This window comes from Aythya fuligula, chromosome 2, assembly GCF_009819795.1.
Source record: "Aythya fuligula isolate bAytFul2 chromosome 2, bAytFul2.pri, whole genome shotgun sequence".
Taxonomy (NCBI): Eukaryota; Metazoa; Chordata; class Aves; order Anseriformes; family Anatidae; genus Aythya; species Aythya fuligula.
In genome coordinates this window covers 22,722,379-22,744,997 of record NC_045560.1, presented here as the reverse complement: position 1 = coordinate 22,744,997, position 22,619 = coordinate 22,722,379, and the positions used below count along the sequence as shown (strand labels likewise).

Sequence of the window (22,619 nt, the reverse complement as noted above, 5' to 3'; positions counted from 1 at the left end):
AGGCTATGATTGTAGGATGTGAGTCACTGCAGAAAATGTCTGGAGATAAGTTTTCCAAATTAGCTGATTTTCTGGATCTCAACATAAACTGCCTGATTTAATCAATTTAATCAACTCCAGTGAACTGAGTGCTAGGAATAGGACATAATATTCAAGGTAGGAAAGCCAGTCAATAGCTTTTGGTCTTAGAGGCTCTAGCATTTCAAAAATTCTTCAGACAAATTGCCGATATAAATACATAGATATTATTTTAATGTATAAAATTTAAAACTGAGTCTATACAAAAGAAGAGAGTAGCAACAGACATAGCAAATAAGCTGTTCCATGATAGTATGGATCATCAGAGTAGCTGAAGATGTACTAGATTCATGGGGCTGTTTGATATAAGCATCATCATCTTTCATTGATGGAAGTTGTGGTTCTGTTACTAACTATAACTTGAACTGTGTTAACCACAATCACACACCTGAAAAAAAAATATATATACACCACAAAGTTTTTGTGAACAATCTAGAGTACAATCAAAATCTGGAACTAAAATATTTTTAAAACAGCCATGAAACACAGTTTGGATACATGTTAAAACAACTACTTCCAGTAAAGTTAGGAAAAAAAAAAAAAAAAAACAACACATTAACTTGTACATCCTTTTTATACTATTTGTACTTCGGCCTTGTTTGGTAAAGACAGAAATGCAAGCTACTGAAAAGCATTTCAATCTACTAAAAAATACTCGTCATCTCTGTCCAACATCAAACAACATTTATTCAAGATGTTGGTCTATGCTATCTCAGCTACTAAAATTTACTGAGAGGACATTTGGTTCACATGCATATGAACATATTACATATTAATGAACATATGAACATATTAATTCTTTAACAATTTTATGGTACCTACAATCAGAAATTGTGATGTCATTTATATACAGAGCCTTTAAAACAATGGATCTTTATTACCAAATAAATTCGAACCCATTTAAGGCTTCCTACACAGTCAGACGAAAAAACCTCCAGAGCTGATCCCACCTTTTCTATTAGTGCATAAAGTGCATACAAATTAATGATATCTAGGTTAGAAAAACAAAAAAATCATCTATACAATGTTAAACTATACTTTGCAGGTATGCCCATGTGAACTTAATTTCTCGCAACATAATGCATTTTCCAAAAAATGGCATATGCTAAAATATATGAAGGCAATCATTTTATGATACAACATACTTAATGAATTGAGAATTTGAGATTTATTCTACTGAATAACACAAATTTAAAAGGAAACATATTCAAAGATTTTTTTCTTTCTTTTAAATAAATATTTACTAGGTAGATATCAAAAACAATTATTTCAAACAATGAAAAATGCAATGGGTCAATTCTAGTCATGTGTGTTCTTTTTCCTGGGTACAGAAGCGTCAGCTACCTTTACATAGAAGAAAGAGTCAATAGAAGTCATAGAAGTAAGTCAATTTGGCTTTTTTCTCCCCTACCTTAGCTCTAGAAGAACCGACATTTTCCATGTTCTCAATACTGCAGATGCAATTGTGAGAGACTTTTCGGCAAGCTACTCGAATGTAGTCCCAAAAACTACGAGGACTTTCATAGCCGAACCAGGTGATTTGACCTTAAACCAAAATACAAGATAGGTAAACATTTATGAACCTCCCTCCCTGGTTATTGGAGATGAATATAAATAAAATACCTCCCTGTGTTTCCTACACAATGCCTGCAATGACTGTATTTTATACCAGCAAGTTTACAAATTCCTGAAAACCGTCTGCACAGGTGAAAAAAGCAACTTGCATTATGCAGCTTACCCTAATTTGAAAACGATGTCAAAGAGAAGTTTGGGACTTTTGTGTACCTGCCTGTATTTTGTTGTTTGTTTGTTTTTTTCTTGTTAGTATGCTATAGTAACACTCAAGAGTACTACTTGGGACTCTTTAGTCACAACAGAGCACACAGTCGTAACTCAAAAATATGATTTGTGAATCATACTCTGTACTTCTTTGCAAGAAGTAAACAGCATTTTGTTCTTTATATACATACATACATGCACACAAAATGACCAGTCTTTGCTGTTGTGGTGTTACCTTTATTTTAGGAGCAAAGTTGGAATTTTTCATAATGTGCTTTCAGTGAAGGAGAAATAGATGAATGACCAAAAAAGTTTTGCATTCACAATTTACTTTTAGATTACACACAGAATACTCCTTGGGAAGTTAAACAAAATGAATTCAGCAAATCAACATCTCTTCCAGATCTTTAATTAAAACCATTTATTATTATATTTTTTCAGCTTGGGATGTTTTACCATTAGAAAACTACCGCACACAAAATAAATTTCATTGCAGAGGCAACAGAGAAACCTCATTTTCCAAATTTAATAGCACACAGTTACAAAGAAATATGTTAAAAAAAAAAAAAAAAAAAAGATGAATACCCTCTGGTGACTGCCATTATTGCATACATACAAAACCTTTTCTTTGTATAAAATAAAATCTTATTTTTAAAGCTAATTTTATTTCACGTCCTGAGTTGTACTTCTGAAGCTTTACTAGTTTATCAGAAAGACTGGTAGTTCTTTTGCTTGTTAGAAAGCTCAGATTTCAAGACAGAATACATTAGACCAATACTGCAAATCTTACATGCTGAAAATAAAATGCCAAAAGAGATGCTGAGGATATCTCCATCTAATGTGACTTGTCTTTGCTTCAAGTATAGATGGAGTAGTGTCAAATATCTGCCCCCTGTGATCTTAAGAAATTCAAGTGTTTTGCTTTTGCTTCCCCCCCGAGGGTGCAGGCAACTTGACTGTGTGGCCCATCTGCTTACTTTGCCACATGGATTTATTTGATAAATACAAAGCTTGATAAAGAACGTTAAAAAAAAAAAAAAAAAAAAAAAAAAAGAGAGAGAAGATGAAATTAATATATAGAAACTCAACATGCCAGAAGGAAAAAACGAAATCTCAACGTGCTGTAGCTGCAGTAGCTTCAGATCTTAGCTCTGAGGATTAAAACAAAAGCATTCCTGTAAGGTAACTGATCTTATGAACTTCCTCTTTTTGAAATGTCAAGTGTAGTGGACAGCAACAATTCAACAGTGTTTTAACAACAAAAGCTACTGGTATTTTTAATATTATTTATCATACCAGAAACATTTCTGCCCTGGGGCTTATACTGCAAAATTAAATGCAACTGAGGCGTGAAGATGACTTCACATCACTAATTCCAGTCCCAGCTACTAAAGGCAGCATATCATACAATGCTTTTTCACAGACAGAGTATATTCTGCGAAAAACAGACAATTTTCCTCCACAGTTTTCTGAAGTCAAACCCCAAAATACCTTTTTAATAGAGATACGTACCAGCACACAGCACTTACTTGGCTTACACTGATCGACAAAGCAAGCTGGGCATAATTATGCTACATTCTGGCATAACAGCGGGCTACAATCTCACAGCCAGCTCTGCACAAGCTGATGGGTTCCAGACTTCAGCAGGAACTGTTCTTAGGCCTTTTCTGAACCAAGGACTTGTGTATTTCACCATTTTCTCCCTGTAAGTGCGGTGTTGCCCACACTCTGGTAATTAACACTGTCTTGAGCAAACCATCCTTAACCATTCCATACACCAAAAAAACGTTGTGGAAAAGACTGTCAGAGAATAGCGAGCATATATTTTAAGAACTGCTAAACAAGATAATAATCTGTATATTTCCTACAATTTCAAACACTTTCAGAGGATGAGATTCTATTTAATCTTTAATTCATGAACTTAATGTACACAGCCGTGAGAACTCTCAAGAATGAGAAATGAAAATGCTAAAACCAGATCTAGGTTTTAAAGGGTCCTAAAAAAATTGAAAGCTGGTTTCAGCATATAACACATATTCTGCCCAAGTTCTTCTCAAGGAAGAAGTTTCCTGGGGGGCCAGAGTACAAAGAGTATGCGGCCTTCACCATGAAGTTTACAGATCATCAAAAGATTCAGAGGCTCACAGCTCTTCCAACAGGAAAGGCAGCACTGGTGTTGTCAGCCAGACAAAACTGTTAGGTCAGCATGGAAGCTGTATATTCAACATCAAACATTGTTCTAATTAATTTGATTCTAGGTTGTAGAAATTATATATTATACAAATACAAAGCAAACAGAAACACAATTTTGAAAATTGTGAAATTTTGAAAAAATGATTATTTTTTTGTTTCACATCGTTTTTAAATACTCTTGCACACCTATTCATACCAACCCATTTCTTGCTCCAGTCTGGAAACTGAATACAAATATCCACAACAAACACTAGCTGGTGCAGATCTTTTCTCACTCCCAATAAATTCTTCTCAAATAAATAAGCCATTAATGCAGTTTGATTCCTACTCATTCAGGGTCCAACTTCAGATTTAGAAAAAGTTCCCCCGTTGCAAAGCAGTAACAATCAGGATGTCCTAAGGTACAGGTAGGCTCTCTCCTAACTTCCCCACACCATTATGTAGTTTGCAGAAGATGTATCTGTTCTGCAAATGGTAAGTTTTGACACAACTTATTAGTAACAAAGTGGCATGCTATTCCTCTGAGGAATTTCCACTGTACATACGCTTTATTTTGGGCCTCCAGAATGAATCACTGAAAATTTACAGTAGTTTATAAAACAGCTCTCCAAGACAATTACAATTCATTTAAGATTATGTTCTCCACACAGGAGAAAGAACGAGCTAAACCACAGAGTGCACAAGAGCCCTGCTATTTTTTTCTAGCCAAAAATAGTAATAGGGTCACTACGTGTGCATAAATATTAAATCTAGTAACAAAAGCTATTCTGCTTAGAACGCATTAACATAATGTTATCACACCAAATAAAGGGCCATCGCAGCCATATGCTTAGATTTCATCTATTTCACAACAGTAGGGCCTTCGGTACCTCTATAATGTATCATTTTCACCTCCACTACATCACCTCGGCCTGCAAGCCCAAGCTCTCTTCTGCAGACATAATTCATGCTCTATCCCTCTGTAACCCCTGCTTATGCTTTTAAACCTTTACTAGAATTCGGGGAATTCTGATCAGTACAAATTACATTAATACTCACTGCTTAAAGAAAATGAGGCTCTATTAAATAGCAGTTAGCAACGAGTGATTTTTTTTTCTGAAACTAAAAAATAAGTAAAATAAAAACCATATCGGAAGGGATAAGAAGTGACAGAAAAGTCTGTTACTGCTTTAGAAATAAATTATGTAATAGTTCAGCTTACTATGAAGAAGATAGCATTAAAACTGGATAACATTTTATTTACCAGCACCATCACTCCTATATGGCCATTTACCATCACTGTTACCAGACTACTGATAATGCATTTTCTCAAACATTTTGTATAATGGGGAAGGGAAGATAACTATTACATTTATCTTTCCACTCAAGCAGCACTGACCACCTTAGGGGCTTACTACTCATAATAAGTTTTCCAAAAGAAAAGAAAAGAAAACAAACTCCAGTCACTACAAATTACGGATAACGTAGATCAAAGACAGAGATAAGCAGCTTCTGTGGACAACTCTAGCAGAAACTTTTTGACATTTTTATAATACCTTTTACACGCACATACAGGATAAAAGGCACGTGAAGCTATGAAAGCATCAAAATAGCAAAGTACAGCACATTTTTGTGTCATTATGGTGGTAAGTGCAAAATAAGCGTACAGATGACAAGGATGCTCACAGGAGTCACAAGCAAGAAGTACTATGTATGCTGTCAGTGCCAGGACCTAGTTTATATTAAAACTATTTCTAGCCATGCATACTGGCTAGCAGTTTGGATATAAACACATTTGTTGTAAAGGATATTAAAATGAAAACGCAGTAAGTCAACAAATACATACATAGGAAAGTTTTCAGAAATATGTTAGAGATGATGACCAAAAAAATCTACAATAGTTTTTGTAGTTCCTCCTTGCCACCTCAGTTAAAACTAATTTAAAATGATAGAAAAAGGCAGAAAAGCATACAATATTGTAATACAGTAAAGATGACATACACCACTTTGAATTGGCCTCGAGTTTTAAATTAGCTAGGATATATCTGTGATCAAATCCCAAGTACTGTTGCTGAACGATTTCCTATGCCCCTATCGTATCTGCACTAATTATATTCACTCAGCTGACTTGATAAAAAGGACACTTACAGAAAGATACTTGGCAAATCCGTGGCCAGCAGTGAATACAGAAAGCCAGTAAGACAAATAAAAGATACGGCTACATTTCCACTGTACTGAAAAAATAAGAAAGAAAAAATTCCAAACTATCTGGGGAAAAAAAAAAAAAAAAAAAAAAAAAGGCTCCTGAAATTATGGCACCTTGCAGTAAAGATTATTAAATACACATAAGTTTGTACACAAATTTCTAAAATCCCCATTCAGAACTATAGCTCTTACTTGGTTTAGACACCTTAAAATCTTGTGTATCCACCCAGAAAACCTCTAGTCTGCTGCATTATGAAACCACGCACATTCTTATTCCAGACAAGGAACCTGAGAGTCTCGTCTTCTGCCTGTCACTCCTCCTCTCTACCTTTTCAAGATTTTCAATTGTTCTCTGCAGTAGTATCATATCTTGCCAGCAGGCTTGAAGGACACACACCTTATATCCTTCTCATTATGATATTGGACCTACTCTGCATTCACAATAAATCCAGCACTCCTAGGGGGAAAGTACCGCACACCCAGCATCACGCAGTACAGGGATAATTCTCTTTCCACTTTCTGGAGCAGAGGGCAGCCAATGGCTTCCAATCCCTGCAAAGACAATTAACGCTTGTTAACCCACACGATCTTCCTTGGGGTAACTCGAAAACAGGCTGTGAGCCAGACTGCTTTTCTAACAAGTGGTCTATTTCTGACTGCTTCTTTCACCACTGGTGTACAGAGGTGGCCAATGTTTCAACCACAGCATGCTGTGTTATCTTTTATGGTACTGTTTCGGTGTCACATGCACCAGGTCTGCTGTGGCACATGAACAGATAGCTGCATTCAAGCAGCAGTCACCCATCTCCATTGTGTGAGCTGATAGAGTTATGCTAACCTCATTTTATTACTAAGCAAACGCCCACATCTAAGCCACTTTTAAGAAAAAGAGCACTTCGGTTACAGCGTGCTCATGGGGAAAGTCACTGTTTTTCTGCCTGTTTGGTTGGGACAAAAGCAAATACCAGGGAAAGGGTGGGGGCATGAAGTCAGGGGGAAAGAGGTCAACAAGATTTTTTACAGTGGCAGGTAACACTAAGATTAGCTTAACAGAAATATAAACATTTAGTTAAGCACAAATTGACAGTGAAATAACAGAATCACAGAATGGTTTGGGTTGGAAGGGATGTTAAAGATCACCCAGCCCCAACCCCCTGCCATGGGCAGGGACACCTCCCACCAGATCAGGTTGCCCAAAGCCCCATCTAGCCTGGCCTTGAACACCTCCAGGGATGGGGCATCCACAGCTTCTCTGGGCAGCCTGTGCCAGGGCCTCACCGCCCTCTGAGTGAACAATTCCTTCCTCATATCTAATCTAAATCTACCCTCTTTTAGTTTAAACCCATTCCCCCTTGTCCTATCATTATCTGATCGAGCAAAGAGTCACTCTCCATCTTTTTTATAAGTCCCCTTCAAGTACTGAAAGGCCACAATGAGGTCTCCCTGGAGCCTTCCCTTCTCCAGGCTGAACATCCCCAGCTCTCTCAGCCTGTCTTCATACCTCTCCTCATAGGAGACGTGCTCCAGCCCTCTGGTAAACTTCATGGCCCTCCCCTGAAGCCGTTCTAACAGCTCCACATCTTTCTTGTGCTGGGGGCCCCAGACCTGGACCAAGCACTCCAAGTGGGGCCTCAGAAAGGCCGAGGGGTACAATCACCTCCCTCCCCTGCTGGCCACTCTTTTGATGAAGCCCAGGACACAGTTGGCCTTCTGGGCTGCAAGTACACACCGCTGGCTCATGTCGAGCTTTTCATTCACCAGAGCCTCCAACTCCTCTGCAGGGCTGCTCTCAATGAGCTCTTCTCCCAATCTGTGTCTGGGATTGCCCCAGCCGAGGTGCAGCACCTTGCCCTTAAGACTTGTTGAACCTCATTTAGGTTCACATGGGGTCACTTTTCTAGAGAAAATAAACATTGTGTAATAAACTGAACACGGGAGAAGAAAAGAAAAACCAAAACTCCCAGGAATGTTGTTTCCTGAACCTTTTGCTATTCTGAGCTGGCAACAGCAGCACAGTTACCTACAAAAACTCAATTTGAAAATGGTGTTCATATTGCTGACAGAAATCAAAGATTAAGAATTGTTATTTGCCGTGGCTTTACGAAAGGTAATCTCTATACACTCAAACTCTCAAATCTAGCCCATCTGTTTAACAGTACTGCCATGAGATGATCCTGTGATACGATGGAGCCACTTATGGTACCACAAACTTACCACCTATGTTCAGCCTGCCTTACAACATTTTACACAACCCGCTGCAATCACCAGTCTGCTTTTAGCACGCTCCCACTGACACTAAGTATGCATTCAAAACATGTTAGTCACTTCCATCAATAAAATACAATTTCTTTCAAGCCCTGTGTTGCATAATATTAAATACTCTTAAATTCTGAAATGTCACAGTACATTATCTCAATTTCCCTTTCAAGTTTTAAAAGAATAAAATAATTACTCGCAGTGATATAGCTTATTATATTCCCCATTTGCAGCATGACACACAAGTTGCTGCCTTTTTCCATATTTTTGTTTAACTCTGTAAAGTTCCTTGGTAATTACAAGGGGAGAACTTTAGCTTTTTTGATTTTCTCAATTTGTTATTTGATTTTTTTTTTCTTGCAAATTCAGTTTGCTGTAACTGATTTACCAACTCATCACAGTTTCTCTGTTCCACCCATCCCAAATAATAAGTTGTGAAGCAAAAGAACACTGGGAAAAAAAAAAATAAATAAAAACAAAATTAAAATTCGTAATGATTTTTACTCAAACATCACAGTGGAGGGGGGGAGAACAGTCTAATCTTTCTGCAGTGTCAGGTTGCTAAATACCCATAATCGCTCCAATAATCTTTGTCACCATGTGACAAACACTGTGTTCCTACCCCACTTCGTGATTTTTTTCCCCTCCTCTGACAGAACAACAGCAGGTAGTAATTGTGCTACTCAAATGTCAGCCTACACACAATATTGTTCACAAAACTTAGTTTTGAATATTAAAAAGCAAAAGTATGAAAAGTAGTGGATTGTCATATTACACAGCTATATTTAGATGATGTCCTTTATAATCCTCAAGTAATTTCAGAAACCGTACACAGAACTGAGAAATGAGGAGAAGCTTCCAAAGTCTTTTTCTAGTGACTGTTACTGCTAAGGCACACTCTGTCCTTTCAGCAAAGCAGCTTCCTCTAGAACAATCAGAAAATGCAAACAGACGTTTTCTTGAAGTAGACCATCTGACTCTGACACAAGAGGAGAATCAACAACTGACCTTTCTCAAAAGCAATTTAATCCAGATCCATTACATTCCAGTAGCAAAAAAAAAAAAAGCCAGCTTCACTGTAGGGGGAAGGTGAAATGAAATGACCTAAACACAGTACCTGGAAAAGCAAGCAACAAAAGCAAGGAAGGGAGAAAGACAAGGGAGCAGCACCACAGAGAGGGCCTCTATACCTTCAGTTAAAGCAAAAAATGCCACAGTCGTCTTTCAGTCCCAGAACACTGACTTATCATAAAGCACAAAAGCAGACAGCTCAGCACCATGGCAACATCCACTTGCTTAATTACCAGCCGAGAAGGCTTCCAACATGAACATCACAAACACGCCTGACAAAAACTGCTTCCTTGACTTTTCCACAGTAATGTACACCATCAGGAAGGCAACAGCAAAGGGGCAGACACAAAAGAAAGCCAACGCTTTCATTCAGCATCAAGGAGTTTCTATGAACTAGTTTCACATACACAAACTCTCACAGAAAAAGCATCACCAGTAACAAAGTTTATTAACATACCTTTCAGTCGATGACTTAGAATCTGTTCCAGAATGGCTGCAAAATTATTAAATTCAGGGGAAGTGTCATCTATAGTCTCAAAGCAGGAGCGGTCAATCAGAGTCTTGACTGAAAACCTACAGTAAAAGCAAAGGACAATCAGAAATTATATAGACAGATATTGGTCCTCCATACTGGGACAGTAGTTTGTATAAAACAAATGAACAAAGAACCAGAAACCCCCCCCCTTTGATTGCCAGTTCAGTCAGAGCAATGCAGACACAACCAAGCCAAGAAATTGCCTGGAAATACAATTACCACCACTGGTTTTCAGCATAAAGCATTAAAAACAGAAAGAAAAACACACCATATTTTCTAGGTAAAAGTGAGCTAATTGTATTTTCTAATTATTTTCCTCTCCTCTAAAATACTTGAATAAAGCTGGAGAAAAAGAAGCACTCACAGGCTTCCAACATCAATTTCTTGGTAATGCTAAACATCATGATTTTTGCTTGACGTTTCCCTCAGTACTCCTTTCATTCCTAAAATCCATGCCCAAGAATCAGAAGTATAAGCGCTGTTCTGAGAGCACTGTAATTTTACCCTAATGCAAGAATAATCCAAACATATTATAAAACAATGAATTTTCATGCACTGTTATCTCTGCGCATTAGCTTGGACAGGCTGATTTCCCTGAGAATGGAGTAATCCCTATTCAGCATCACATTACTTTGTTAAGCCAGCAAAGCTATCAATTTAAATGATCCAATACTTGAATTTGGAAAGGCTCTATCAAGCCACTCTCAAAAGCAGACAAGACATAACCAGTCATTTAGTCTGTGGTTTGTGTGTTTAGTTGCACCTGCACGTACACATCTTTATTGTTATTCGGAAGAGGATAATTTAAACCCCAAGAAACACAGCAACAATGTGCATTTCTCTAGTCTTCCACATTTTATCATAATCAGGTTTTACTTTCTGCTCCTTTGTTCTTCAGCTTTCAGGCAAGTTTGGTATGTCCTCAACTCCAAAAGTAATGCTTTGTGGAGGTATTTATCATGTGTTGTTTTTTCTTGCAGCAAGCTGTATCTGGATGAATGGATCCCTGCTAGAGCCTGAGGCCGTGGTTTCAGCACACCTGAACTTAGACAGAGGCACCTCAGGAAGCTCTCACCCTGTGCCCTGTGCTGAGCACACAGCTCCCAGCTGTGCCACTTCCCCACCGCCAGCTGATCCCAGTTCTTCGTACCTGGGAGCAGAGTGCCTCTTAAATACAGCCACATCCAGAAAAAAAAAAAAACAACACAGCTCACAGCATCTCACCACCAACCACGGCACAGCTGCAGAAGCAGCATCCTGTGCAGGCCAGGAGAGAGCCTTCCTCAGCCAGCCGTACGGTTTCCAAACTCTCTCTGCTGTCAAAGCATCCCTGGTGGAGCCAGCGCGGCCTCCTGACGCTTCTTTACTAAATGAAACCATCCTCGATTACACTCAAACTGAATTGACATATATACCTCAGGAGTTTCAATCCAATGTTATCCCTAAGTAAACTTCTGAGTAAAGACTCCCCACACGACCCTTCCCGCAGGTTTCTCCTGTGGTTTCAGTGCCTTGGGCCAGGCAGGGTTAGGAGGGGGAAGCTGTGGGAGGAAGCTGCTTTTGCAGTGCCGAGTTTTGACTCACTTTTGAACTCCTCCACGTTTTCAACCAATTTTAAGTAAGTGAGAGACAAGCGTGCCCACCAGTAAGTTTATATCTAGTCAATACTACTGCTATTGATTACTCTAATGGCAGTAATGACTGCTTCCTCCAAGCTGCTCCACAGCTAGGGTCTGATTAGAAAAGAGAGTCTAACAGCTCATCAGCATTAATGGCCATCTTTTCAAGTGCTCCTATTACCACCACCATGCCCTCCGTAGGAGTATTATTTTCCATCTCTCTGCTCTACGCTTTCACCACCAATTTCAACAGCCCTGTATAGCTACGGCGAGTTGGGCTGAAGTTGGCTACTCGGAGAACTGACAGGGAGCCCGAGTGCGGACGCCCAATTTCCACAGAGCAGGAAAGTAACAGTGCTACCACCCAAGATCTGGTTGACTGGAAATGTCTTTGGAGTAAGCAATTTACTCACTCATGAAAGATGCCTCGTTATTTCCAGTGTTCAACACTGGAAACACATCAGCTATTAGGAAACCGTGTCTGAGCAGGCACAGAGTCAGAGGCTCATGGCAAGAAGCTTTCTTGCTTCCCTTTGTGGATCCCGACCTCATATTCTGCAGCAACAGGCAATGTACATCACAGAGACTAACAGAGAAATTGCACCAGAACAACATGAAAAAAATATAGTGGCATGAGAACAAATTTGCAATGCCCTAAGAAGAACTTGTTGGTGGATTGTGGTATCAGAGGAGTGATTTATTCCCCAAACCCATTGCTCCACTGCAACAACAGGGTCTGGGCTTTTTGTTTTTGTTTAGCTGTGCTTTATTCATCCCACACACAGTAATTGCCATTGGAGGGACTCCAATACCAGTGTTCCTAGACAACGTGTGATCCCCGATGTTTTCCGTTCCTTAGATATTTGTCTCTGTCATAAATACAGTCCTGCTTGAGCCGAACCACAGATGCAGAAACAACAGTGTTCTCCAACCTTAACAAGAGCTCCTGATCTCTTAGGTGGGAGAGAAACATCCTTGAGTAAGAAAGATTTCTATAAATCCTTTCTGGGTAGGTTCCTCCGCCGTTTTTCAAGATGCACCAGAAGGTCTCCGAAATCCCTTGGATAACTCCAAATCAAAGCCAAACTTTTTCTGGATATATCCCAGGTCAGAGGTGTTTTTTCCAAACTTGTACTACACTTTTGAAGACTTACAAAGCAGCAACAAATTTCTAATCAGAAAAGGATGTAGGCGGAAAATTTGCCTGCTATCTGAATTTGTCACTTGTCACTGTCAGATTCTGATCCTCTCAGTTTTCAGGTGAATTAGATCTAGATTTGAAAAAGAGATCTTTTCAAATGTATTTAGTTTGTAATTTGGGAATCAATGTAAAACATGTCACTGTAAAGAACAAACTATTAAAGTAGATTAATCCCCAGGATGATAAATGAACACCCCATGCAACACGGCTTGTATGTGAAACCAGACACTTCAGTTCAGCGTCACTGAGATGCAACAGCTTCGATGCATATCACTGCAATCACTATTTTAAAATAATGTTTCCTGCTAGTTGTTCCATTCTGTCTCAGCATTCTGCATTCAAGCTAGGACCCTCACTTCCAAGGCCTCTCTCTGCTTTTTTTGGTGGTTCTGTATTCATGTGTACCTTTGACCTATGAACCTTTGAGAGGAATAGATTAAAACAAAAGATCAACCTCAAAATCCCTGCTTATTGGGAAGTTCCCCAGATTAATGGGAAATGGAAGGCATCAAAGTTTGGAGAAGAAAGGCAGGAACAGTTTAGAAAACATAATGCTTATTTAAACAAACAAACATACAACAACAACAACGAACACTAAAATTATTGCGATTTAAATCACCACTGTTCAGTTACACAACCACCACCACCTATTTTCTCATACAATTAGTTTAGGGAAGCTATCATTGCTTCCTGTGGCTACACTGGCACCCAACATCTTAGTAGAAACCATCTCTTCCTTCCAAAATTGTAAGTTTCAGAACCTACCTACATCTGCATGAAGAGTTAGATATCATCACTGTAAGAAAGTACTAAAAACCTAAAGCCTGGTCTATCAAACAAAAACCTGCTAAACCGAAGCTTTGACAAAATAGTTCATTAAATTATTAGAGACTATTAGCTGATGGTACTTCGGAAGAATATCTTCCTTGTAATCACTTTCACAGGGTAGCAAGCAGTATCATCCAAATTTGAATCAATTAATTGGAGCTATTTTTACCAGGAATTTCTCATAGTCCTTTCTGGTCAAAAACTTGTGACAATTATTTTTGCAGGTTTGCTACTACTTTGGCTACTCCTAACAAATAATATTTTTCCATAATGGCAACAAGGCAAGAAATATTAGAAACACTTTCACCCAAACTGGCAGAAGAATAAAAATGTAAAAATGTATGCAATCCATAAAAAAAAAAAAAAAAAAAAACAACTTTTTTTTTCTCATCACTCTTTCGAAATTTAAGTTGCCTTGACAAGCTAGGAGTCTTAGGTTTTGTGAAGATATAGCAATGTTAGATTGTTTTACAGAAAATAATTCAATATGCCAATTTTGAGTGCTTTCTGCTGCAATTCATTGTTTCATATGTATTTGAGTGAAAGCCCTCAGATTTCCAAGACTCTCAGAAACTATGTTACAACACCACAACACCTACATGAAATAAGCTCAAAAAATGTAACAGCACAGAACACAGAAGAATTTTTCTCAATTGATGTGGCAGAATAAAGCAGCAAGCTCTGCAGAACACAAGATGCTCTTTTAAAAAGAATTGATTACATGCTGCAGAATTGTGTTATTTCTTGATAAAACTGCTCTTTTCCCAAGCCCGGGGACTGGCAATATCTGCAGCAACAGCAGAGCTACTGCTGAGAAAAGTGAAAACTTTTATTTCTTCTGTTTAATCTGCTTCAACAAGTTTGAATATAAATATGTGTGTATATATATATATATATTACAGATGCTACTCTGAAAGTCAGATACTAGGATTTGGAGGAACACTGGACAGATTCCTTTGGGTAGATGGATGACAGGTATGCTTCATAAAATCCATTAAATGGTGTACAATAAAAGAAAAAAAAAAAAAAAAAAAAAGGAGAGAGGGTGTCCCAAGCCTTTTTTAAAAGTATTGCTGCAGCATTAAGCGGTGAGGACACAACATTATGTCCTAGATTTTGTGATGCACTTAAAATTCGCAAGAATTAAAATTACATCGTATCTCCCATAAGACTATTGAAGACCTTCTCCGGGAAATACTCGGACTTTTTGACACCTGGAGAATGCAGCAGCTGAAAGAAACGCACCGATGCCACCAGCACACCCGTGAGTCTAAAAGTTTGCAGCGATGCCAGCGGCCGGCTTGCAAACGCCGCCTGCAACCCAGCACGGAGAGCACGGAAAACCCTTACACGGGAAACCTCGGGAAGCATCCCTGAGCTTGTGCAACCCCAGCACCGAGAGGCTAAGCGATTATTTGTTAACGGAGCCGGTCTGGCTCCGTACTGCGGATCCCCTGCTCCGGATTTGGGGGCTGCAAACAGCCCCCGGGCGCCGCCTCCTCCTCCTCCGGCGGTGGGGGCGCACACCTGGCCGCTCCCCCGAGCATCCCAGGGCTCCCCCTCCAGCCCCGCACGCCCTCAGCGCGGCTCCAAACCCTTTTATTTTTAAATAATAATAATAATAAAAAAATAAAAATAAAAAAATTAAAAAAAAGAGGCCCGGCGGCTGGAACCCAACCCAGCCCCTCCTCGCCGAGGCGCTGAGTCAGGGCGGAGGCTGCGGGGCCGCCCCGCTCGGCCGGAGCTCGCCAGGCACCTGCGTGGTGCTGGAGGCAGGGGCAGGGGCCGGGGTCTCGGCCGGGGTCTCTCACCTGCAGACCGTGATCAAGTTCCGCCGCTCCACCGCGGCGTTGCGGGACGGGACGCTCTTCCTGCGGGCGGCGGCGCTCAGCCCCCCTAAGCCGAGGGACGCCATTTCGGGCGGCCGCCGCCGAGCCTTTGTTCCCGGCCTGGCGGCACGGGGGATGCCGGCACCGCCGCCACCGCCGGAGGTGGAGGAGGAGGAGGAGGAGGAGGTGGTGGTGGTGATGGTGGAGGAGGAGACCCCCGCGCCGCCGTCTCCGCGCCGCAGCAGCGCCCCGAGGCAGGCGGCGGGCCGGGCGGCGAGGAGGAGGAGGCGGCGGCGGGGTCCCCGCAGCGGGGTTGGGGTCGGGGCTGGGGCTGGGGTCGGGGCCGGGGTCGGCTCGGCCCCCCCCGCGGCCGGCAGCCGGGCAGCCACGGCGGGCGGGAGGCGCAGCAGCCGCAGAGCGCCGCCGCCGCCAGCCAATGGCGGGGCCGCCGGGCCGGGGCTCCGCGCCTGAGGGCGAGGCGGGGCCGCCCGCTCCCCGTCTCCTCCTCTCCCCTGAGGGGAGCTGCTGCTCCGCCGCGGCCCTGAGCCTTTGTGTCAGCCCGCACGGCACCTGGCTGAGGCTCAGGGCTGGTTTTTGGGGGTTCCCTCGCTTCTTGGCTCTTCCCAGCGAGGCGCTGTGTGGGGTGGGGTGGGCTCCGGGCTGTCAGGTAGCGCTCTGTGGCATGGCTGGTTGTTAAAGGGCACAGGGAGTGAGGCGGGGATGTGCTCCGCAAGCAAAGTGTGGGTGCTTGTCTCTGCCCGAAGCAAAGGTGTTGGTCCTGGCCGGCCTTGGGAGGGCTCTGGGCATAGGGCTGCGGCTTTGTGTTGGGCTGCGTGAGGGAGGGAGAGCGAAATGGGGCTTGGGTCAGTGAGCCGGACAGCACAGCCCCTCTGAAGGGAAAGCTATCAGCGAGAATGGTGCTTTGTGGGGTGTGGAGGAGGGGACGTGTCTGGATGGTTAGTTAAGGAAATGGCAGATTGTCTATGGTAATGTTGTCTTTCCTTCCTGGGGGAAAGCAGCCTTTCGATTCAGGAAAAAAAAAATAAAAAATCTTTATGCACAATAAAGTTGAATGGTAATATAAGTTGCAGCACTTCTTATTCTACTCAGTTATGCACACCACACTCCTAAATGTGTCTGTTCAGGTCTAAGCTATCCATTCCTATTCATTATATATATATAATATATATATATATATAAATAATATAATCTACTTACTGTGATGTTAGTCCATGCTGGACACTGGTTTCTTCAGAGAACATCACTTGTAGATATAAAGCTATTTCTTAGCGATGTCATCAAATAAAACCGTTAAAACCGTTCTGTTATTGGCTGCTGATTAAGTTACTCAAAGAAGAATTGAGGTAAGAACTTTAAGAAGGTTTTTTTTTTTTTTTCTTTTTCTATGTAGATGACCATGTTATGTCTAGTAATACAAAAACATTTTTTTCTTTTCCATCAGATCTTCAGAAACAAGTTGTTATCTTTTATCAAGATTTCCAGTTGAATCAACAAACGATCATCGTGGGTTACTTGATATGCTAAATTAGTTTGAACTAATCTTTATTTTCATTCAACTTTATTAAAAAGGTAAATTGTTCTGCTTTCTCCAAGGTAAAGCAGCTTCTTTGTGTAGATTGTTCTTGTCACAAATATTATAATTAAAACACACTATGAGGTTTTTCGTAATTGTGCTTTATGCCTCTCTTCCTCCCATCTGCAGAAACAGCATAAAAGAAGTGGGGTCACAGGGTAACCTGAAGGAGAATACACTTGGCTACTCTGAGAGCAAGAGTAGCAAATATTTTGGGTGAAATGGGTCTACTAGAACAAGACTGAAACAAATTATTGTTCTTTACTCGTTCCCTTTCAGACAATCAAAGGAAAATGATGAATGCATTACTTGTTGGCTCTCAGAAATGAAGCGCCTGCCTTCAGGTTTCTTTCTGCTTCTCTGTCTTTGAGACCCATTGCCTTTGTAGCTTCTATTAAAAGATTCACTCAGCTTGAGCAATCTTTTGATTAAGTTCATGCTGAGGCTAAAACTGAAGATTTCGTCACTGCAGATGAGGGACTTCAGCTGCAAGGCTAGTTATTCTTGGCCTTATGATAAACATACTGGATATTTACAAGTAGTTTACAAAAAAGGAACAAAAGAGTTTCTCTACATACATCAAAAGCAACAGTATCTTCTCCATTACATCAAAAGCAACAGTATCTTCTCCATTCTTCCTTCTTTCCATAAACTGCAACTTTTTATTTTAACTCGAAAGAGAGATCAGATGAAATCATGTCTATCTGTTGGACCAAGATTTAGATTTCAATAATGTGAAGTAAATAAGCTCAAGTAAATAAACGTTCGCAAGAAAAGTGGATTGATATAAGGACAGGGAGATAGCTCACTGATTACTATCATAGGAAAACAGCCTTGGCTTTGCAAAGATTAATTTGTTGCCAATTAATAAAAATAGGATAGTGAGAACTAAAAACACCTTCCTCCATCCCCCTTCTTTCCAGGCTCAACTTCATTCACAATTCTTCTACCTCCTCCTACGAAGCAGCGCTGGGGAATGGGCATTTCAGTTAGTCCAGAATGTGTTCTCTCTGCTGCTTTCTCCTCCTCATGTTCTTCCTCTGCTCCAGCATGGGGTCCCTCCCATGAGATACAGTCCTTTACAAACAACCAACATGGGTCCTTCCCACAGGCTGCAATTCCTCAGGAACTGATCTACCAAGAGCTCCTCTCCATAGGCTACAGTTCCTGCTAGGAGCCTGGGCTCTCTGTTAGCTTGCAGCTTCCTTCAGGCCATGCCTACCTGTTCTACCACTGGGTCTTCCACAGGTTGTGGTGTGGATATCTGCTCCAATATGGTTCATCATGGGCTGCAGGGAATCACTGCTTTACCATGGTCTTCTCCATGAGCTGCAGGAGAACTTCTTCCCTCTCCTTCATGGACCTTGGTGTCTGCAGAACTGTTTTACCATTATTTTTTTTTCTCACTCCCCTCACAGCTGCTCCATGCTTTTTATAGAAAATCCTTAAATACGTTAACACTGAGGAGCAACCAGCATTGCTCATTGGCTTAGCTTTGGTGAAAAGGGGGAAAAGTTGGTTGACAGTTTATGAGTAAACGTCAGAGGAGATACCAACAAAGGTGATGTGAAGGTGGGTGTCTGCTGCAAACTGCCAGATTGAGGCAAATTAAGTTAAACCTCATAATTACAGGCTGTGGTTTTTAGTCTGGGGTGAAATATCACAGTGCGTGGTTACTGGTTGGGTGCTGGCTCGGAGCTGTGCTGCAGCTCTGCAGGAAAGAACCCCGGGACCCTAGTGAGCAAGCTGAATGTAAGTCAGCAAGAGTGTCTTTGGTGATGAAGGTTAAACATAGTGGGCTGGTAGTAATGGATGTATAGCAATTAGTCCCCTCTGTTCCCTGTCACAGAAGGGATAAGGTTGGAAAGGACCTGTGGAGGTTTGGTCCAAGCCTCCTGCCCAAGCAGAACACCTAGAGTGGGTTACCCAGGGGTACATAGGGGAGGTACATAGTGGACTGCCTCCAAAATAGTGTCTAGTTGGGTTCCTCTGTGTAGGGAAGACGCTGATATAGTGGAGGCCACCAAGATGATTAAGGTGCTAAAGCACATGCTGTATGAAGAGATATGAAGAGTGTGTGAGAGCTTTTTTTTTTTTTTTTTTTTTTTTTTTGCTTAAGAAAATGGGCTAAGGGAAAACCTTACTGTCTTCAGCTACTTAATTGGAGAACAGGAGGATAGAGGAAACAGTTAGGGGCTTCTGAGATGTGCATAACAAATGGTCAAAGGGCAATTGTTGTAAGCTGCAACAAGGAAGCTGCTTATATTATTTTCCATCCTAGGAAAAAATATTGACAGCTAAGACATTCAAACATTGGAACAGATTGATCAAAGAGGTGGTAGAATTTTGGCCTGAAGATACTCAAAACTTATCCAGATGATGAATTTGAATGCCCCTGTCTAATTTCAAAGTTCACGCTGCTCTGAGCAGGAAAAAATTATCTCCATCAGTCACTTCTAGCTGAAACCATTTTGTTTCATATCTGATAATTGTCATAGAACTATTCCTATATTTTTTTTTAATAAAGAGTACTTCCAGCTCTAAATTTTCTGAATATAAAATGCATACCATGAATGCACCATATGAATGACAACACTACATCTGTGTGAGGTGACGTACAGAATTCAAGTGGTTGCCTCTAATGCTGTTATTAGCCTTAAAACATTAGTAACGTAACAGTCATGTGTGAGCCCAGCATATGTGACTTCTCCTAGAAGTCAGTTTCCATAAAGCATGGGCATGAGTAAAGAGTTATTCTGAAAAGTATATTAGCAACAAGACAAAAACATTGGGAACTAACACTTTTTTCATTTTAACCATGTGACGTTGGACTGCATTACTTATTGTTACTAATCATTCACAAACTGTATTACTGAAGTGTTGTTATATCAGTACAGCAGCTCTGATATAGCAGCAGTGAGGCACATAAAATAGTTAACATCCATTTAGATTTATGGACAGCAATGTCTTTATTACATCTTTAAAAGGTTCAAAAGTGTTTCTCCAGATTTACTGGGTTTCAGACAATACAAAGATGCCTTATGAGTAGATTGTTTGTGTAACTGAAATGGCAAAAGTTCTATTAAGGATATTTACCATCAAAAAGGTGCTGATGTGTTCTCCACTCAAACTTGACAAAATTAATTCACTGGAATTATTTTCTGATGGCATAAACACACTGAAAGATAAGTCAGACTTTATTTCATTCTCAGCGAGGTTGTGTCTTCAGCATGCTTTGCAAGTTTAGAACTTCAGTTCTGGACAACTTAAATATTTACAAAGTTCAGTTCTGCTCTAACAAACATGCTATAGAGCTGTTTACTGGGCCTGGCTGGGACAGAGTTAATTTTCTTCATAGCAGCCTGTAGGCTGTGTTTTGGATTTGTGACCAAAACAGTGTCGGTAACATATCAGTGTTTTAGCTATTGCTGACTGTGTTTACAGAGCATCAAGGCCTTCACCGGTTTCTCACGCTGCCCCCAGCAAGTAGGCTGTGGGTGGGCAAGGAGGTGGGAGGGGACACAGCTCCACAGCTGACCCGATTTGACCAAAGGGATGTAGCACTCTACGTGACGTTATGCTCAGCAATAAAATCTCAGGGCGAGGTTGAAGCAGGGGAGACATTTGTGGTTATGGAGCCTGTCTTCCAAGTAGCCGTTAGGTGATGAAGCCTGACTTTCCTGGAAATGGCTGAGAGTCTGCCTGCCGATGGGAAGTGGTGAATAAATGCTTTATTTTGTTTTGCTTGCATGCACTGCTTTGCTTCACTTATTAAATGGTCTTTGCCACAACTATTTTATTTTTATTTTTATTTTTTTTGCCTGTTCAATTCTCTTTCCCCATGCCACTGCAAAGGGTAGTGCAGAAGCAGGACTTAGCTGCCTACTGGGGTTAATCCACAAGTTGTCGGTACTGTTATTTGCAGTAGGAGAAAATGGACTTGATAGCAAGATATCAAATCAGATTTCTTCAGCTAAAAGAAGGAAAACAAATTGCTTGTAATGCCATATATATTTTATTATTGTACTGAAACCTGCTAGGTACCATTTGTAATTCTAGTCATGCTTTTGCAGCTCACTATTTCCTATGTGAATTCTCAGAATCAGTAAATTTGTCAGATTATTTGTAGATGGATCTTATTCTTCATCATTATTGCTTATTCTTAAGTCATGCAAGAAGTTTGTACAAGATCCCTTAAAAGATAGGCTTGAAGGTGTTTTAGAAGATGGACTTCCACTTGCCTTCTTTTTCTGGCATCCTACTGATACTGATTTCTGTGGAATGGGTAGAAGGAGCTGAGGAAACTGGAATACCGTATGTCTCTGTAGAGCATACTTGGGTGACAGTCATGAACAGAAGGAGAATAAAAACAAGACCTGAATTCTACTAAACAACACAATCAGAGTAGAATTGGCCAAGAAAAAACAATCACTTCAGCCACTGAAGTATGAAGTGTGTTTCTGACTCAGGATGGGGGGGATGTAAATTTAAACCTATGAGTTCTAAAACTTGCTGCAATTTAGTTTTAGGTTGCTTGCCTGAAATGAATAGGAATGTGGTATTTGAAGGCATCATGGCTTAAACACTGAAAGACAGCTTTTGAAAGCTACACTTACAGATTGTAAATGTGATCACTACTTTATGTCAGGGCACATAAAATAAAGTTTAATCAGTGTTCACTTGTTGTGATTATTCTTCATGCACATTCTAAAGTTATTATAAGGTATTGCACTTTTCCTTTTGTGTCTTAAATATTTACATTGCCACTTGGTGGCCTTATTTGATAAGGCAATAAACAATACAAATTAAACTTAAGATCTTTTTTTTTTTTTTTTTTTTTTTTTTTTTTTTTTTTTTTTCTCACAGGTGTGCAGTTCAAATCTTGATATTCTCCCTGTACATCCAGGAACATTATACACCTTGTTGCAACTGAATGTGTGTATGCTGTATTGAATGCTGTGCTTCTTGAAGGCCTGAATCACTGATGTTGAAGTGAGCAGACCTGAGAGCTTTTCAGTAAGGACAGAAGTGAAGTGGATGACTCTTTTCTCCCTTTTCTTCCTTGCTGATCTCTGATATCTTTATATTCCTTACTCTTTTGCTCCTCCAAACAAGCAGAGGATCTCATCTACTACCACTATAGGTTAAGTTATTTTTAGAATTAGAACTTTTGCTGTCTTATTTTCCTGATTTAATGACTTACAAATGTTTTTCTGTATCTCCCTTGTGAAGCTGTATCACAAGTCTCTATCCTTTTAGTTAATGTTCCTGTCAATGATGGGATAGAAACTCAATGCCTGTAACAAAAAGAAAATCAGTTAAAGAAGATAATGATTAACACTTAAAATAACACCTGATTCTTGTACCTCTACTTGACTATCTTCTAAAAATGTCATGGCATGGTCAGGGTTTCTGTGTCCTTTCCTGATCTTGGTGGCTGTTGATTCTCTAA

At 40.5% G+C, this 22,619-nt stretch overlaps 2 protein-coding genes across 3 annotated transcripts in view; one reads left to right on the top strand and one right to left on the bottom strand.

Moving 5' to 3' along the window:
• Positions 1-15,889, bottom strand: part of RUNDC3B (RUN domain containing 3B) — a 51,104-nt gene extending 35,215 nt beyond the window's left edge. The window contains exons 1-3 of the mRNA XM_032181617.1: positions 15,556-15,889; positions 10,019-10,134; positions 1,490-1,623 (exon numbers count right to left, since the gene is read on the bottom strand). Of these exons, the coding sequence (XP_032037508.1) occupies positions 1,490-1,623; positions 10,019-10,134; positions 15,556-15,659 (354 nt within the window). The 5' untranslated portion in view covers positions 15,660-15,889. The remainder of the gene's footprint in view (positions 1-1,489; positions 1,624-10,018; positions 10,135-15,555) is intronic.
• Positions 15,890-20,773: 4,884 nt separating this feature from the next.
• The window catches only part of ABCB1 (ATP binding cassette subfamily B member 1), a 55,935-nt gene continuing 54,089 nt past the window's right edge, over positions 20,774-22,619 (top strand). Inside the window, exons 1-2 of one of the 2 annotated variants that reach the window (XM_032181527.1) lie at positions 20,774-20,885; positions 22,034-22,183. The gene's annotated coding sequence lies outside the window, so the exon portion shown is untranslated. Of the gene's footprint in view, positions 20,886-22,033; positions 22,184-22,290; positions 22,311-22,619 lie in introns of those variants that run through there. The other variant, XM_032181529.1, reaches the window with a different exon arrangement.